At 38.6% G+C, this 17,204-nt stretch overlaps 1 protein-coding gene across 2 annotated transcripts in view; it reads left to right on the top strand.

The window, feature by feature from the left end:
- The window catches only part of TTC28 (tetratricopeptide repeat domain 28), a 655,470-nt gene that overhangs the window by 87,094 nt on the left and 551,172 nt on the right, over window positions 1-17,204 (top strand). For both annotated transcript variants that reach the window (XM_089894637.1, XM_022550842.3), the window contains exon 2: window positions 14,776-15,054. In XM_089894637.1, coding sequence (XP_089750763.1) covers window positions 14,776-15,054 — 279 coding nt within the window. The remainder of the gene's footprint in view (window positions 1-14,775; window positions 15,055-17,204) is intronic.

Raw genomic sequence — 17,204 nt, 5'->3', positions numbered from 1 at the left:
CTCCATAACATAAAAGTGCAAGGTGAAGCAGCAGGTGCTGATGTAGAAGCTTCAGCAAGTTATCCAGATCTAGCTAAGATAATTAATGAATGCGGCTACACTAAACAGTAGATTTTTGATGTAGATGAAACAGCCTTCTATTGGAAGAAGATGCCATCTAGGACTTTCATAGCTAGAGAGAAGTCAGTGCCTGACTTTAAAGCTTCAAAGGACAGGCTGACTCTTATTAGGGACTAATGCAGCTATTTAAGTTGAAGCCAATGCTATTTACTATTCAAGAAATCCTAGGGCCCTTAGGAATGATGCTAAATCTACTCTGCCTGGATGACAGCACATCTGTTGACAACACGGTTTACTGAATATTTTAAGCCCACTGTTGAGACCTACTGCTCAGAAAAAAAGATTCCTTTCAAAATATTACTGCTCATTGACAATGCACCTGTTCACCCAAGCACCCTGATGGAGATATACAAAGAGATTAGTGTTGTTTTCATGCCTGCTAACAAAACATCATTTTGCAGCCCATGGATCAAGGACTAATTTCGACTTTTAGGTCTTATTATTTAAGAAATACATTTTGTAAGGCTGTAGTCACCATAGATGGTGATTCTAATGATGGATCTGGGCAAAGTAAATTGAAAAACATTCTGGAAAGGATTCACCATTCTGGATGCCATTAAGAACATTCATGATTCGTGGGAAGAGGTCAAAATACCAACATTAAAAGAAGTTTAGAAGAAGTTGCTTCCAACCCACATGGGTGACTTTGAGGGGTTCAAGACTTCAGTGGAGGAAGTAACTGCAAATGTGGTAGAAACAGCAAGAGAACTAGAATTAGAAGTGGACCCTGAAGGTGTGACTGGATTGTAGCAATCTCATGATAAAACTTTAACAGATGAGGAGTGTTTCTTATAAATGAGTGAAGAAAGTGGTTTCTTGAGAATCTACTCCTGGTGAAGAAGCTGTGAAGGTTGTTGAAAGTGACAAAGGATTTAGAATATTACATGAACTTAGTTGATAGAGCAACAGCAGGGATTGAGAGGATTGACTCCAATTTTGACAGTTCTACTGTGAGTAAAACGCTATCAAACAGCACTGTGTGCTACAGAGAAATGGTTCGTGAAAGGAAGAGTCAATTGATGAGGCAACCTTCACTGTGGTCTTATTTTCAGAAACTGTCATGGCCGCCCCAGCCTTCAGCAACCACCACCCTGATCAGTCAGTAGCCGTCAACACTGAGGCAAGACCCTCCACCAGCAAAAAGATTACCACTCACTGAAGGCTCAGACAATGGTTACCATTTTTAGCAATAAAGTATTTTTAAATTAAGGTATATATAGATATATTTTTGGACATAATCCTATTACACACTTTATAGACTACAGTTTAGTGTAAACATGACTTCTAAACGCACTAGGAAACCAGAAAATTCATGAAAAATGCACTAAACGCACTAGGAAACCAGAAAATTCTTGTGACTCGCTTTGTTGTGATATTTGATTTATTGCAGGAGTCTGGAACTGAACCGGCAATGTTACCAAAGTATGCTTGTATAAGCCCACCACATTTTGAAAGATGTCTGGCAAAAACAATAGAGTAGTTGCTATCAAGACATTATTTCTGATAACAGATAGCAGAATTGGTTAACCAGCATAACCTTTTATTCTCTGTAGCAAGGAAACCTTGATCACTGCTTCCTACTGTTTTGTGGATTCTAAGGGAGGTCATGGTTCAATTCATATGTAGACCATCTGTAGACTGAGTAAATAAAATAACTTGTTTACCCATGCCTCTGTTTTTTTTTCAAATATGTATAGATACTGTTTTTTTTTTTTACTTTTTAATTTAAAAAAATTTAATTTTTTGCTGCATTAGGTCTTCGTTGCTGCATGTGGACTTTCTCTAGTTGTGGTGAGCGGGAGCTACTCTTCTTTGTGGTGTGGTGGGCTTCTCATTGTGGTGGCTTCTCTTGTTGCGGAGCATAGGCTCTAGGCATGCCGGCTTCAGTAGTTGTGGCACGCGGGCTCAGTAGTTGTGGCGTAAGGGCTTAGTTGCTCTGCGGCATGTGGCATCTTCCCGGACCAGGGCTCGAACCCGTGTTCCCTGCATTGGCAGGCGGATTCTTAACCACTGCGCCACCAGGGAAGCCCCTTATTGCCTTTAAATACATGTATATTTTGTGAATCAAAACAGTATCTAATCTGCCTGCCAGTGCAGGGAACACGGGTTCGAGCCCTGGTCCGGGAAGATGCCACATGCCGCAGAGCAACTAAGCCCTTACGCCACAACTACTGAGCCTGCTCTCTGGAGACCGTGAGCCACAGCTACTGAGCCCATGTGCCACAACTACTGAAGCCTGTACGTCTAGAGCCTGTGCTCCGCAACAAGAGAAGCCACTGCAATGGGGAGCCCGCACACCGCAAAGGAGAGTAGTCTCCTATCACCGCAACTAGAGAAAGCCCATGCACAGCAATGAAGACCCAATGCAGCCAAAAAATTTAAAAAATAATATAAATAAAGGCAATAAGAGTAGCCTTTGCTATTTCTTTGTATTTTCTCAATTAGCTGTCTTAAAATGGACAGTTAAGAGATCAGAAAAAGGTTTTGATGCTTAAAGGGGGTCAAGAAAGTATTGTCAATGATTGATTTAGATCAGAGGTTGGCAAACTTTTCCTATAAAGCTCTAGGTAGTACATATTTTAGGCTTTATAGGCTACACAAGTCTCTGTTGCAACTACTAAACTGCCACTGTAGTACAAAAGCAGCCATAGACAATATATAAACAATAGGGTGTGGCTGTGTTCCAGTAAAACTGTATTTCCAAAAATGGGTAGTGGGTTGATTTGGATCACATGCCGAAGTTTCCTAAGCCCTGATTTAGATCTTCTAAAAGTTCTTTCAAATTCTAAGAATTAACTTTAAAAAGAAGGAGGTAAGGGCTTCCCTGGTGGCTCAGTGGTTGAGAGTCCGCCTGCCGATGCAGGGGACTCGGGTTCGTGCCCCGGTCCGGGAGGATCCCACGTGCCGCGGAGCGGCTGGGCCCGTGGGCCATGGCCGCTGGGCCTGCGCGTCCGGAGCCTGTGCTCCGCAGCGGGAGAGGCCGCGGCAGTGAGAGGCCCGAGTACCGCAAAAAAACCAAAAAAACAAAAACAAAAACAACAAAAAAAAGAAGGAGGTGAGAGAAGGAGTCAGATTACAATCTTGTTTACACCTCAGAGAACACTTGTCAGTTGATAAGGATCATTCCTGCCAATCTCAACTCTTACACTAGATTAAAGTGTAGGTTTTGTGAGTATTGGTGACTGTAAAGTTCAGAATCCTGTACTTCTGTACATTGACCTAGGTTTCACTCTCCCTTGAATGGTGCTGAGTACACAGAGAATTATATTTTCATTTTCATGCATTTCTAGGTTCCTGCTGGGTTGAGTGTGTTTATTTGTAGGACCTCTTCCTTCTAATTATTTCATGGCAGGCTTCTTTTGATCATATTTTGCATATATTTATAAAAGATAGTTCCTTTTCCCTGATTCTAGTGTACTTCACTTTGGGACTGTCAGGAAAAATTGTGAACGACTTGAAATGGACTTGGAAAAAGATCACTGCCTATCTTCAGTGGAAAACTAGGTTATTAGGAATGCAGTGTGCTCTTGTAGGTTGTCTGATTCTATGAAATTTGCACCTTTCATTGTCTTTGAACTACTCTATAGCTCTATACATTGTAGATAAGTGATAGCAATGCAAATTATTCTCTCCAGATGGAGGGATGATTGATTTCACTTTCCTCCTCCTTGAAGGGCAGTTTGCATTGTCGACGAAATACTTAATCAATAGTCTTAGAAAGAAATGCAAAATTTTATTGGAGCCAACCTGAGGATTATAACACGCAGACAGTCTTTCACAAAACAACTCTGAGGACTGTTTTGCCTGTTGGAGGTCAAAGCACAGTTATATAAGTTTTTGGGACAAAGGGTTATATGTCAAATGATGTATTAACAGTTCACACAGTCCAGATCTGCACTTACAAAGTAAATAGTGCGTCGTGGGTCACCCATGGCAGTCCCAAAGTGAAGTACACTAGAATCAGGGAAAGATAACTATTTTTTATTGAAATAAATATGATCAAAAGAAGCCTACCATGAAATAATTAGAAGGAAGGGGTGCTACAAATAAACAGACTCAAAGTGAGTAGTGGGTCATGGGTCATTGAGACTTCTTATAAGATTAAGAAGGAAGGTTATCTCCTAAGGAGGTCTGGGTAGTGCAGATGCACAATACCCACTAAAGGGGAGGGAGGAGGCCCAAAGAAGCAGAGAAAAATTTTACATTTAAACTTGTCTTGACTTGCCATAAAATATGAATTTTATTTAATCAACATCTATTTAGAAATACATTTCAGCATTTCTAATGGCCTATACATTTAATTCAATTTAATTGGTTGTAATGTTTTACTGGTTTACTCATTAGTTAATGAGTTAAATAAAGTCTTTGATGTGTGTCATTTTTTATTTGTATGAGAGTCATGATTTTACCTTTACAAAAATGGGTATTTTAACAGGAATAAGATCATTTAGTGGTTTTTATTCACTGGCTCACTTCTCACAAAATGCCTATCAATTATGGTCATAGAATTAATATTTTCATAACTTACCTGATTCTGCTAGAACCTTGGAACTTAAAGTGTGGTGAATAGGCTAGCAATGCCAGTATCATCAGGAGCTTGTTAGAAAGGCAAAATTTCAGGCCTCATTCTAAACCTAGTGGATCAGCATTTTAACAAGATGTTTTGGTTGATTTATCATGCCACTCCCTTCTGACTTGTAGAGTTTCTGCTGAGAAATCAACTGTTAACCGTATGGGAGTTCCCTTGTATGTTGTCATTTTTCTCTTGCTGCTTTCAACAATTTTTCTTTGTCTTTAATTTTTGCCTATTTGCTTACTGTGTGTCTTGTTGTGTTTCTCCTTGGGTTTATTCTGTATGGGACCCGCTGCGCTTCCTCGACTTGGGGGGCTGTTTCCTTTCCCATGTTAGGGAAGTTTTCAACTATAATCTCTTGAAATATTTTCTCTGGTCTTTTCTCTCTCTCTTCTCCTTCTGGGACCCCTAAAATGCGAATGTTGTTGCATTTAATGTTGTCCCAGAGGTCTCTTAGGCTGTCTTCATTTCTTTTCATTCTTTTTTCTTTATTCTGTTCCCTGGCAATGAATTCCACCCTTCTGTCTTCCAGGTCACTTATCCATTCTTCTGCTTCAGTTATTCTGCTATTGATTCCTTCTAGTGTAGTTTTCATTTCAGTTATTGTAGTGTTCATCTCTGTTTGTTTGTTCTTTAAGTCTTTTAGGTCTTTGTTAAACATTTCTTGCATCTTCTCAATCTTTGCCTCCATTCTTTTTCCGAGGTCCTGGATCATCTTCATTATCATTATTCTGAATTCTTTTACTGGAAGGTTGCCTATCTCCACTTCATTTAGTTGTTTTTCTGGGGTTTTATCTTGTTCCTTCATCTGGTACATAGCCCTCTGCCTTTTCATCTTGTCTTTCTGTGAATGTGGTTTTTGTTCCACAGGCTGCAGGATTGTAGTTCTTCTTGCTTCTGTTGTCTGCCCTCTGGTGGATGAAGCTGTCTAAGAGGCTTGTGCAGGTTTCCTGATGGGAGGGACTGGTGGTGGGTTGAGCTGACTGTTGCTCTGGTGGGCAGAGCTCAGTAAAACTTTAATCCACTTGACTGCTGATGGGTGGGGCTGGGTTCTCTCCCTGTTGGTTGTTTGGCCTGAGGCAACCCAGCACTGGAGCCCCCAGCACTGGAGCCTACCTGGGCTCTTTGGTGGGGCTAATGGCAGACTCTGGGAGGGCTCATGCCAAGGAGTACTTCCCAGAACTTCTGCTGCCAGTGTGCTTGTCCCCATGGTGAGCCACAGCCACCCCCCACCTCTGCAGGAGATCCTCCAACGCTAGCAGGTAGGTCTGATTTAGTCTCCTTTGGGGTCACTGCGCCTTCCCCTGGGTCCCAGTGCGCACACTACTTTGTGTGTGCCCTCCAAGAGTGGAGTCTGTTTCCCCAGTCCTGTCGAACTCCTGCAGTCAAATCCCAGTAGGCTTCAAAGTCTGATTCTCTAGGAATTACTCCTCCCGTTGCCAGACCCACAGGTTGGGAAGCCTGACATGGAGCTCAGAACCTTCACTCCAGTGCGTGGACTTCTGTGGTGTAAGTGTTCTCCAGTCTGTGAGTCACCCACCCAGCAGTTATGGGATTAGATTTTGCTGTGATTGTGCCCCTCCTACCATCTCATTGTGGCTTCTCCTTTGTCCTTGGATGTGGGGTATCTTTTTTGGTGAGTTCCAGTGTCTTCCTGTCGATGATTGTCCAGCAGCTACTTGTGATTCTGGTGTTCTCACGAGAAGGAGTGAGAGCATGTCCTTCTACTCCGCCATCTTGGTTCAGGCTGTGTCTTATATATATCTTAAACTTCACATTACAGTTACTATTTTGTATAGCTGATGTTCATTTCTATTTACCCATATATTTGCCTTTACCAGTATTATTCCTTCTTTTCTACGTTTCCACATTTCTCTCTAAGATCGTTTTCCTGCAGTATTTCTTTTAGTATTTCTTTTAGTGTGGGCCTGATGTTGATGAATTCCCTCAGTGTTTGTTTGTTTGAACAAGTATTTATTTTACATTTTAAAAATTAACACACCATAAAATTCACCATTTAAAATTGTACAATTTAGTGGATTTTAGTATGTTCACAACCATCACCACTGTCTAATCCCGAAAATTTCCTTCACCCCAAAAAGAATTCCAGTACTTGTTAGGTGTTACATTTCCCCCATCTCTGGCCCTTGACAACCACTAATTTGCTTTCTGCCTCTATGGATTTGCCTACTGTGGACATTTAATATAAATGGAGTCATACAAATGTGGCCATTCGTTTCTGGCTTCTTTCACTTAACATAGTGTTTTAAAGGTTCATCCATATTCTCATGTGTATTAGTGTTTTGTTCCTTTTTTTGGTTCCATTGTGTGGCTATGCCACATTTTGTTTATTTACTCATCATTTGATGGATATTTGTGTTGTTATACTTTTTGGCCATTATGAATAATGCTGCTATGAACATTTGTGTACATGTTGTTGCAGGGATATACATTTTCAATTCGTTTGGGTAGATACCCAGGAGTGGAATTTCTGGGTCATATGGTAACTCTATGTTTAACTTTTTGAAGACCTGCCAACTGTTTTCCACAATGGCTGAACCATTTTAATTTCCACCAGTAATGTAGGATCAATCCTATTTCCACTTCATTTTTTCGTTTGTTTGTTTTTTTTGTTTTTTGCTGTACGCGGGCCTCTCACTGCTGTGGCCTCTCCCGTTGTGGAGCACAGGCTCCGGACGCTCAGGCTCAGCAGCCATGGCTCACGGGCCCAGCTGCTCGGTGGCATGCGGGATCCTCCTGGACCAGGGCACGAACCCGCGTCCCCTGCATCGGCAGGTGGACTCCCAACCACTGCGCCACCAGGGAAGCCCCCAACTTCATTTTTGAATAATATTTTCTCTGGGTGTAGAATTGTAGGCTAGCTGCTAGTTCAGCTTCCATCATTCCTGTTGAGTTCGCAGCTTGTAGCCCCTTTGAAGATAATGTGTCTTTTTTTCTCCTTTGTTTGCTTTAACATTTTCTTTGTTTTTGGTTTTTAGTGGTTTGACTGTGATGTGTGTTGGTCTAGTTTTCTTTGTGATAGCTTGAGGTTGGATGAAGTTCAGTGGGTTCAGTATTCTGAGTTGATGTCTTTCATCAGTTTTAGAAAATTCTTGGTCATGAGGTATTCAAATATTGCATCGAATCCCTTTTCTTTCCTTCTGCGATCCCAATTATATGTGTGTTAGACCTCTTTGGCGTGTTCCTCTTGTCTCTTATGCACCTATCATTTTTCCCCGTTTCCTTTTTCTATTTGAGTATATTTCATTTTGGGTATTTTCTATGGACTTTTCTTTCAGCTTCTTCTGTCATTTGTGGGTCAAATCTTGCGAACCCATCCACAAAGTTCTTAACTTCATGTATTATATATTTTATATATAATACATATATTATATATCATGTAATATATATTATATATTCTACATATATTTTGGAATGTACACTGAGTTCTTTTATTATATGGTCAATTCTCCAGTGAATTGTCTTATCATCTATTTAAAAAAATACATAATTAATATATAGCAGCTTATCCATATTTGGCCTTTGTGTGAATTCAAGAAAGATCTTACTCCCTAGCCATAAGAATAGCTTGGTGAGTAGAGAGTGACTTTGTAAGAAAGTGCTACCTCCATTCTAGGCTTATGTAGCTCTGGGCCAGGGTGCAAAGGCTGGTTTTTAATTCCCTTTCATCTTCTTAGGCAGATACCCTTAGAAAGTGAACATATTTTGCAACCATATATGGATACCTTGATATATAAAAGTAAGCTATGCTCTGTTTTCAGAATGATTTTTTTCATGTTTTAAAAAAGTAGGTAATATATGCATATAGTAAAATATCAGACAGTACAAAATTGAAAAGTTGGTCTCCCTACTACCTCTACTTTCCAGTCCTCAAACAACTCTCTTTTGAGACAGTTACTCTACCGGTTTTTATATTGTTTCTGGCATAATTAATCCATAATGTATTTAAGTATGCAAGTGTATGTACATGTATATGCATTATTCCTCCCACTTATTTCATAGAAGATAACATATCCTACCTCTCTCTTCTGCATCTTGATTTTTTCTAACTTTACATATCAGTATATAAAATCTACCTCATTCTTTTGGCTGGCTTTATAGTATCAATTATATGGATCTATTAAAACTAATTTATCTATTTTCCTATTGTCCAACATTGTGGTTATTTCTAACCTCATGCTAATACAAATGATGCTGTTATGAATATCCTGGTGTATGTAGCTTTGTTTACATGGGTTAATGTATCTGAAGGCTAATTTACCAGAAGTAGTAAAAATTTCTAGAATTCCAAGGGTATGTATCTTTTACATTTTTATAAATATTCCTAAATTGTTCTATAATTACCTCAGCTTACACTTCCACCAACAATGTATGGGTGAAACTTTTTCTTTGTTCCCTTATTAAAGTGTACTGATAATTTTTTTCCATTAGTATGAGAGGTGAAAAATGATATTTTGAAGTTTGATTTTCTTTTAAAATAAAAGAAACCACACATTGAAAAATATGATTAAAAGCCATATAGATTTCCTTTCTCATGATCTGTCTGTGCATTTTTTTTGTTCATTTATTCCACTAGATTTTATTTTTAAAAATTTTATTTATTTATTTATTTAGGGCTGTGTTGGGTCTTTGTTGCTATGCACGGGGTTTCTCTAGTTGTGGTGAGTGGGGGCTACTCTTCGTCATGGTGCACGGGCTTCTCATTGCGGGGCTTCTCTTGTTGTGGAGCACAGGCTCTAGGTGTGTGGGCTTCAGTAGTTGTGGCATGCAGGCTCAGTAGTTGTGGCTCGCAGGCTCTAGAGCTTAGGCTCAGTAGTTGTGGCACATGAGCTTAGTTGCTCCATGGCATGTGGGATCTTCCCAGACCAGGGGTCCAACCAGTGTACTGTGCATTGGCAGGTGGATTCTTAATCACTGTGCCACCAGGGAAGTCCTCCAGTAGATTTTTTTTCTGATTTATTTGTAGGAGATTTTTATATAGTAAGCAAATTAGCTTTTTATCATGTGTTACAAATAGTTTTTTTTATTACTGATTTGTGACTTATCTTTTTGCTTAATTAAAAATTGTTTTTTCTATGCAGATATTTAAAACTTTTATGTTGTCAGATTTATCAGTGTTTTCTATTACGCTTTTAGGTTTTGTGTTGTACTTAGAAATGCCTTCCTCAGTTTACATGGTAAAAAATTCTGTGTTTCCTTTTAGTACTTTTATAATTTTATCTTATCTTAAACAGTTAATTCTTTGATTCCCCTATAGTTTTTTTTTTGTGTGTGTGGTACGAGGGCCTCTCACTGTCGTGGCCTCTCCCGTTGCAGAGCACAGGCTCCGGACGCGCAGGCTCAGTGGCCATGGCTCACGGGCCCAACTGTTCCGTGGCATGTGGGATCTTTCCGGACCGGGGCCCAAACCCGCGTCCCCTGCATCGGCAGGCGGACTCTCAACCACTGCGCCGCCAGGGAAGCCCCTATAGTTTTTTAATATAAAGGATGATAAGTATTTTTCTTTTTTAAAAATAATTTATTCTTTTAAATTTATTTATTTATTTTTGGCTTCATTGGGTCTTCGCTGCTGTGTGCGGGCTTTCTCTAGTTGTGGCGAGCAGAGGCTACTCTTTGTTGCGGTGCTTGGGCTTCTGACTGCGATGGCTTCTCTTATTGCAGAGCACGGGCTCTAGGCACGTGTGCTTCAATAGTTCTGGTGTGCGGGCTTTAGTAGTTGTGTCTCACCGACTCTAGAGCGCAAGCTCAGTAGTTGTGGCGCATGGGCTTAGTTGCTCCGTGGCATGTGGGATCTTCCTGGACCAGGGCTTGAACCTGTGTCCCCTGCATTGGCAGGTGGATTCTTTTTTTTTTTTTTTTTTTTTTTTGCGGTATGCAGGCCTCTCACCGCTGGGGCCTCTCCCGTTGCAGAGCACAGGCTCCGGACGCACAGGCCCAGCAGCCACGGCTCACGGGCCCAGCTGCTCCGCGTCATGTGGGATCCTTCCAGACCGGAGCACGAACCCGCGCCCCCCGCAACGGCAGGTGGATTCTCAACCACTGCGCCACCAGGGAAGCCCGGCAGGTGGATTCTTAACCACTGTGCCACCATGGAAGCCCTGGTCCATATGTTATTGACACTCCTTCTACTCTTTTAAGATGAATTTGTCAGAAGGTCAGAAGAAAATATCAACAATGTTAATATATGTTGACATCCATAAACTATACCTATATGAAATATATGCGGAAAGGAAGACTATCAGAGGAATTAAATGAGTATTTCAGAATTTTATTTTTCTTTGTCTCCTTAAGTAGTACTGTATATTCACCTTAGTAGTCTATGAATTTAATATGGCTGCTTGTTCCACGTACTATATATATATAATGTGAGAAATACATGCAAGTCTTTTATTTAATCTCTCTGTATTGCCAAGTTTATCAATTGCCGAGATGATAGAGAAGGACTAGGCAAATTATATCCCTTTTAAAAAACCATACACAAAAATGGCTATTTCTTAGCCTCCTAAGGACCACATTGTAACCCGCTGAGTAGATACAGGCATATTTTGACAAATTAGATACTTCTATGGACACTTAACTAGAGTGCATTTTCTCTTAAATTTGTGGTTACTTGGTGGTGATGATGGTGTTGGAGTTCTTCTCTGGTATTTATAATCTTTCTGCACTAGCATTGACTTTTCCATGGCGTTTTTCTTTGCTCTCAGAGGCCTTATATTTAATAGTTTACATCAGTGTTTCAAGCATTTTCTGGTCCAGCTAGGTTATCCACCAAAAAGATACTTTGATCTTATAATGTATGGTATCTCTTCTCTCAGATTCACGGTGTGCAAAATAGAAGCTCTTAGAGGTCTTCCACTAAAGAAGAAACTTAATTTAACTTTGTTTATCCTAGTCTCCTGAGGACCTAGGTTTCCTTGGAATGTGTTTTGGAAAATGTTACTTTGTGTTACTGTATATGGAGGTAATAGAATGCAGACTCTTTCTTAATTTGATTCTTATCTATTTTGGCATTGAACCAAATTACCCTGGGAAGCAGGGAATGCTGTAATAGTAGGATCATGTCTTTTTCACTTTTAGGCTGCGTGTGAACCTAACGATTTTAGTTTTAAAGGCTGCTATTGCTATTTTTATGTTGTACCCCTGAATTTTCAAATGTAGAATTTGTTTCTATGACTTATGGCTAGTATTGCCTTTAAGTAGAGTCATGATGACTGTATTTTCCAAAATGAAATCAGTCTTATACATTGTCACTGTCTTACATATTAATTTGATGATGCAGATGAAATAAATAAACATCAAGGTTGTTTAGGAAAATCCTGGTTGTTTGGTAAATGTTCCATAGTCCATTCACTTTCAAGCAATATGTTTCATGATTATAATTAAAAATAAAAAACAAAACCCTAACTAGAGTACATTATTGGTCACTTCTGATATGAGGTAGTTGAAGGATATAACTTGGGCACTGATATTTGAAACTTCTAGGATATTTTAAATTGTCCTGGAAATCTAGGATATGATACCCCTATAAGCAGAGGAAAAAATTTGGTTGCCTTTGTGAGAGATTACTTCTGCCTTCTTCCTGCTCTCTGTGAAGTCTGCTCTTTTTAATGCAAATACCTCTGTGAGGGATATATTACTTTTGTGCATGTTGATGTGTCACATATTAGATCTGTCCACTTTTTGCAGTGGTTAAGAATCCGCCTGCCAATGCAGGAGACACGGGTTCAAGCCCTGGTCCGGGAAGATCCCACATGCCGCAGAGCAACTAAGCCTGTGCACCACAACTACTGAGCCTGTGCTCTAGAGCCTGCGAGCCACAACTACTGAAGCCCGCGTGCCTAGAGCCCGTGCTCCACAACAAGAGAAGCCACCGCAATGAGAAGCCTGCGCACCACAACAAAGAGTAGCCCCCCCCCGCTCACTGCACCTAGAAAAAGACCGAGCGCAGCAACAAAGACCCAATGCAGCCAAAAAAAAAAGAAAAAAAATATTATGCACTTTTGAATAGAGGGACTGGACTGAGTCTTAAAGGAAGACACCGGGAAGGAAATCACACTTTTTGTTGTAATTTCACTTAGGGCAAGCCTGCTTGAAATTGCAAGTTGTCTCTCTTGATACTGCTGTCTTAAGCTTCTATCCTCGGTACGCTAATGCAGTTTATAATTTTCCTGTTTTAAAAATGAATAACATTTGACTCATTCACTCCCTTTCATTTTAAAGTCACTGCTATAAAGTCATAGAAAACTTAGTGATTTGGAAAAATCAACGTCAAAGACAGGTCTTAAATTGCCAAGATACAATTTACATCAGATTTTTTTTTCTTTTTGGTGATCTCCAAAAACTGATGTTTGTCTTTGAAATTCCATGGTAGTAGCAAAATTATAGTTACCAAATTTGCCAGTCTAAAAAGATTCATTGGTACATGAAAATTTATTTTTAAAAAGTTTTATTTTTTTAAAATTTAAAACTTATATATGCTTATTGCACAACATTTGGGTAAGAGAAAATTTTAAGAAAATAACTCACAGTCTTATATCCAAAGATAACTTAGCATAGTTTATATATATATATTTTTTAATTGGCGTATAGTTGTTTTACAGTGTTGTGTTAGTTTCTGCTGTACAGCGAAGTGAATCAGCCATATGTATACATATATCCCCTCTTTTTTGGATTTCCTTCCCATTTAGGTCACCACAGAGCACTAAGCAGAGTTCCCTGTGTATATAGCAGGTTCTCATTAGTTATCTATTTTATACCTATTAGTGTATACATGTCAATTCCAATCTCCCAGTTCATCCCACCCCCCATTTCCCGCCTGGGTGTCCATACGTTTGTTCTCTATGTCTTTGTCTCTATTTCTGCCTTGCAAACAGGTTCATCTGTACCATTTTTCTAGATTCCACAAATATGCGTTAATATACGATATTTGTTTTTCTCTTTCTGACTTACTTCACTCTGTATGACAGTCTCTAGGTCCATCCACGTCTCTACAAATGACCCAATTTCGTTCCTTTTTATACCTGTGTAATATTCCATGGTATATATGTACCACATCTTTTTTATCCATTCGTCTGTCGATGGGCATTTAGGTTGCTTCCATGACCTGGCTATTGTAAATAGTGTTTCCGTGAACATTGGGGTGTATGTGTCTTTTTGAATTATGGTTTTCTCTGGGTATATGCCCAGTAGCGGGATTGCTGGGTCATATGGTAATTCTATTTTTAGTTTTTTAAGGAACCTCCATACTGTTCTCCACAGTGGCTGTATCAATTTACATTCCCACCAACAGTGCAAGAGGGTTCCCTTTTCTCCACATCCTCTCCAGCATTTATTGTTTGTAGATTTTTAAAAAATTAACTAATTTATTTTACTTTTTTCTGCGTTGGGTCTTTGTTGCTGCGCACGGGCCTTCTCCAGTTGCGGCGAGCGGGGGCTACTCTTCATTGTGGTGCGAGGGCTTCTCATTGCGGTGGCTTCTCTTGTTGCAGAGCATGGGCTCTAGGCGCGTGGGCTTTAGTGGTTGTGGCATGCGGGCTCAGTAGTTGTGGCTCATGAGCTCTAGAGCACAGGCTCAGTACTTGTGGCACACGGGCTTAGTTGCTTCGTGGCATGTGGGATCTTCCCGGACCAGGGATTGAACCTGTGTCCCCTGCCTTGGTAGGGGGATTCTTAACCACTGTGGCAAGCAGATTCTTAACCACTGTGCCACCAGGGAAGTCCCTTTTGTTTTTTTTCTTGGTATAACTTTAAATTGCCAAGGAAAAGCCTGAGTACGTTTTTGCATTTATTCATTCATTCTCTTAATCAAAAATATATACATGTATAAATATGTATGTTTATAATTATATGTATATATATGAACACACATACATATATAGTGATACATTTGTATTTAAGGTACTATGTTGGCTGCTTCTTGGAAAGTTTATTGTCTTTCACGGTACAAAAGTTAACTATAATATAAAGCAGACTGGGAAGAATGTCCACGTTCTCTTGAAATTCAGACAAGGAACCTCTCTGGATTATCTAAACTTTGTCTCACAAAGTTTCTTTGTTTGTAGATTCCTCTCTTTGGTGCTAAGACTATTGGCCGGAGAAGTCCTGATGGACCAGTGCTGAGCAAAGCTGAATTTGTTGAGAAAGTTCGTCAGAGTAATCAGGCCTGTCATGATGGAGATTTCCACACAGCTATTGTTCTGTACAATGAAGCCCTAGCTGTTGACCCTCAGAACTGCATCTTATACAGCAATAGATCTGCAGCCTATATGAAAATCCAGCAGTATGACAAGGCACTGGACGATGCAATCAAAGCCCGACTTCTCAATCCCAAATGGCCAAAGGTAGAAATTTCATTTACTTTCACAGAATCTTTTGTGCTGGTTTCTTATTTTAATGTAACACTTTATTGACTGAGTGCAGTTATAAATTTTTTAATAGTCTGTACTTCAGCAAGATATGGAATGGCTTCATTGAGCTGGTACACTAGTGAATAGCTTCCTTTTCTTATGCTTTGGAAGTACACTTTCCATGTCTAAGTTTAATTCTTTTCCTGTATGTTTGAGATATAAATTTTTTTTTCACTCAGTTTCTTGATAGGATGTGTTTAGTTATTTCTATAGGTTTTGGACATCTCTTTTTTGCACAGATGTTTTAGATGGAGTATTATGATTGTGTTTCTTTCCTTCAATTTAAAATAATTTTATTCTCTGTCAATGACTGCTTATTTTCAGAATGTTATTTAATCAGAGAAACTTTTTTTTTCCTAATAAATCATTGTAATTATCTATATTCCCTTTAATAGTTTGTCTTGAGTTGTTATCTTTGTTTTGTATATACTTTATTTTCATTGTGCCTCTTCACCTCCTAACCCCCAGTTTATTTTAGAAATGCTTTCTTAAGATGTGACTTGAAGTGTTGAGATTTTTTTTTTATTGAACCACAAAACCATTTCATCCTATTTTTGGCTTTCTGTTGGGTTAACAAAAGTTAATAGAAATTTCCTAGAAGTTTAAAAAAGATCCTTACTGTCTTAATACTATGTCATAGTCATAGCTTTCTACCTTAATTCTGGTAGGTATTTTTGGCCTCATTCAGTGGAATTTCTAGTATTGCTGCTACCTTATGAGTTGTTTAGTATTCTGTAATTCCCTAAAGGATTTCTTTTATAAGTATAATCATTGTAAATGAAACAAAATCTGTTTTAAAAAATTGTTGTATGCCAACATTCGGGAGTTAGATTGCTGTTTTCAAAGGACAGACCTAGGTTCAAATTCCTTCTCTTCTATTAATGACAATATGGTTTTGGATAAATCTCTTAACCTCTCTGGGGTTATGATAAATGGGATGATAATACCTATCTTGTAAGGTTATTTAAGAGGAGAGATAATATGTTACTTGTACATACTTGGTGTTTGGTGTATAATAGCTATGATTGTGCATTTTTATTAAATGTTCAAATTAGTAAATGATTCTAGCAAGGCTTGGCCTGTGTCTTCTCTTTTTCTTTCTTTCTTTCTTTTTTTTTTTTTAAGACTGTGATTGATGTAATGAGCCTGATAAATACAGAGAACTTAAATTTCAGATCAAGTATCTTCATTCCTTTTTTATTGTGGTCCACTTAACTTGTGTCCTTCTTAATATTTGTGAATAGCTATAAACTTTTATCTTTTTCCTTTTTCTATGTCATTTCTACTTTCTCTTGTCAACCTCTTGTGATTTTTACACAGAAAATGGCTGAAAAGTTGCACTTTTATGACTATAGATGAAAAATCAACTTTTTTGGATAATTTCAAGTTTTAGTCTCTGATTTTTTCCCCTTATGATAAGTAAATTTATCGTATATTTATAATTTGCATTAATATTTCAACTCCATATTTGGCTTTAAGCAATCTAACTTAGGAACATTTAGAATTATACAAAATACAAATTAGGGTTTGTTATTGAAATCATGAAGGGTCTTTCTGTATAATGATTCATAATAAAATTAATTTATAAAGAAATTACTACTGCATAAAAGTTGCATTTTATAAAAACTTGCTTTTATACTTACTTTTCTGGGAATATACTCATTATGTAAAAGAAAGTTCATTTATACTCTGTCATGAAGATATGCCTGGTAAATTTTTATCAATTCCTTTTTCTTTTAATTTTGACTTTTCTAACTGACTTTTTCATTATGATCCTTTCTGAAATCTTTCTCTGAAATGTCATTGTTGTCTAGTTTGATGTGGTAAAACATACCTTCCAATTTCTCTCTCTCTCTGTAAAAGTTAATTTTTTATATTAAGATGCAAGGGCTTCAGAGGTTGGTTGGAGAGTTTTTTATTCACATTTATTTTATCTGAATGAAAGAATGATTTTGACGTTATATGGGCTGCAAAAGAAGTATGAGCAAAAGCACTATGAGAGCCCCCCGACCCGCAGAAAAGAATAAGCCCAGTCCCATTATGATACCTTATCTCCAACTGCCTCTTAGCTGTTGTCTGTATAT

Source organism: Delphinapterus leucas, chromosome 14, assembly GCF_059928025.1.
Source record: "Delphinapterus leucas isolate spDelLeu-1000000601 "Yukka" chromosome 14, BTC_Dleu_Yukka2, whole genome shotgun sequence".
Taxonomy (NCBI): Eukaryota; Metazoa; Chordata; class Mammalia; order Artiodactyla; family Monodontidae; genus Delphinapterus; species Delphinapterus leucas.
Note: the sequence above shows the minus strand (reverse complement) of the source record. Positions and strands in the feature narration are given on the sequence as shown.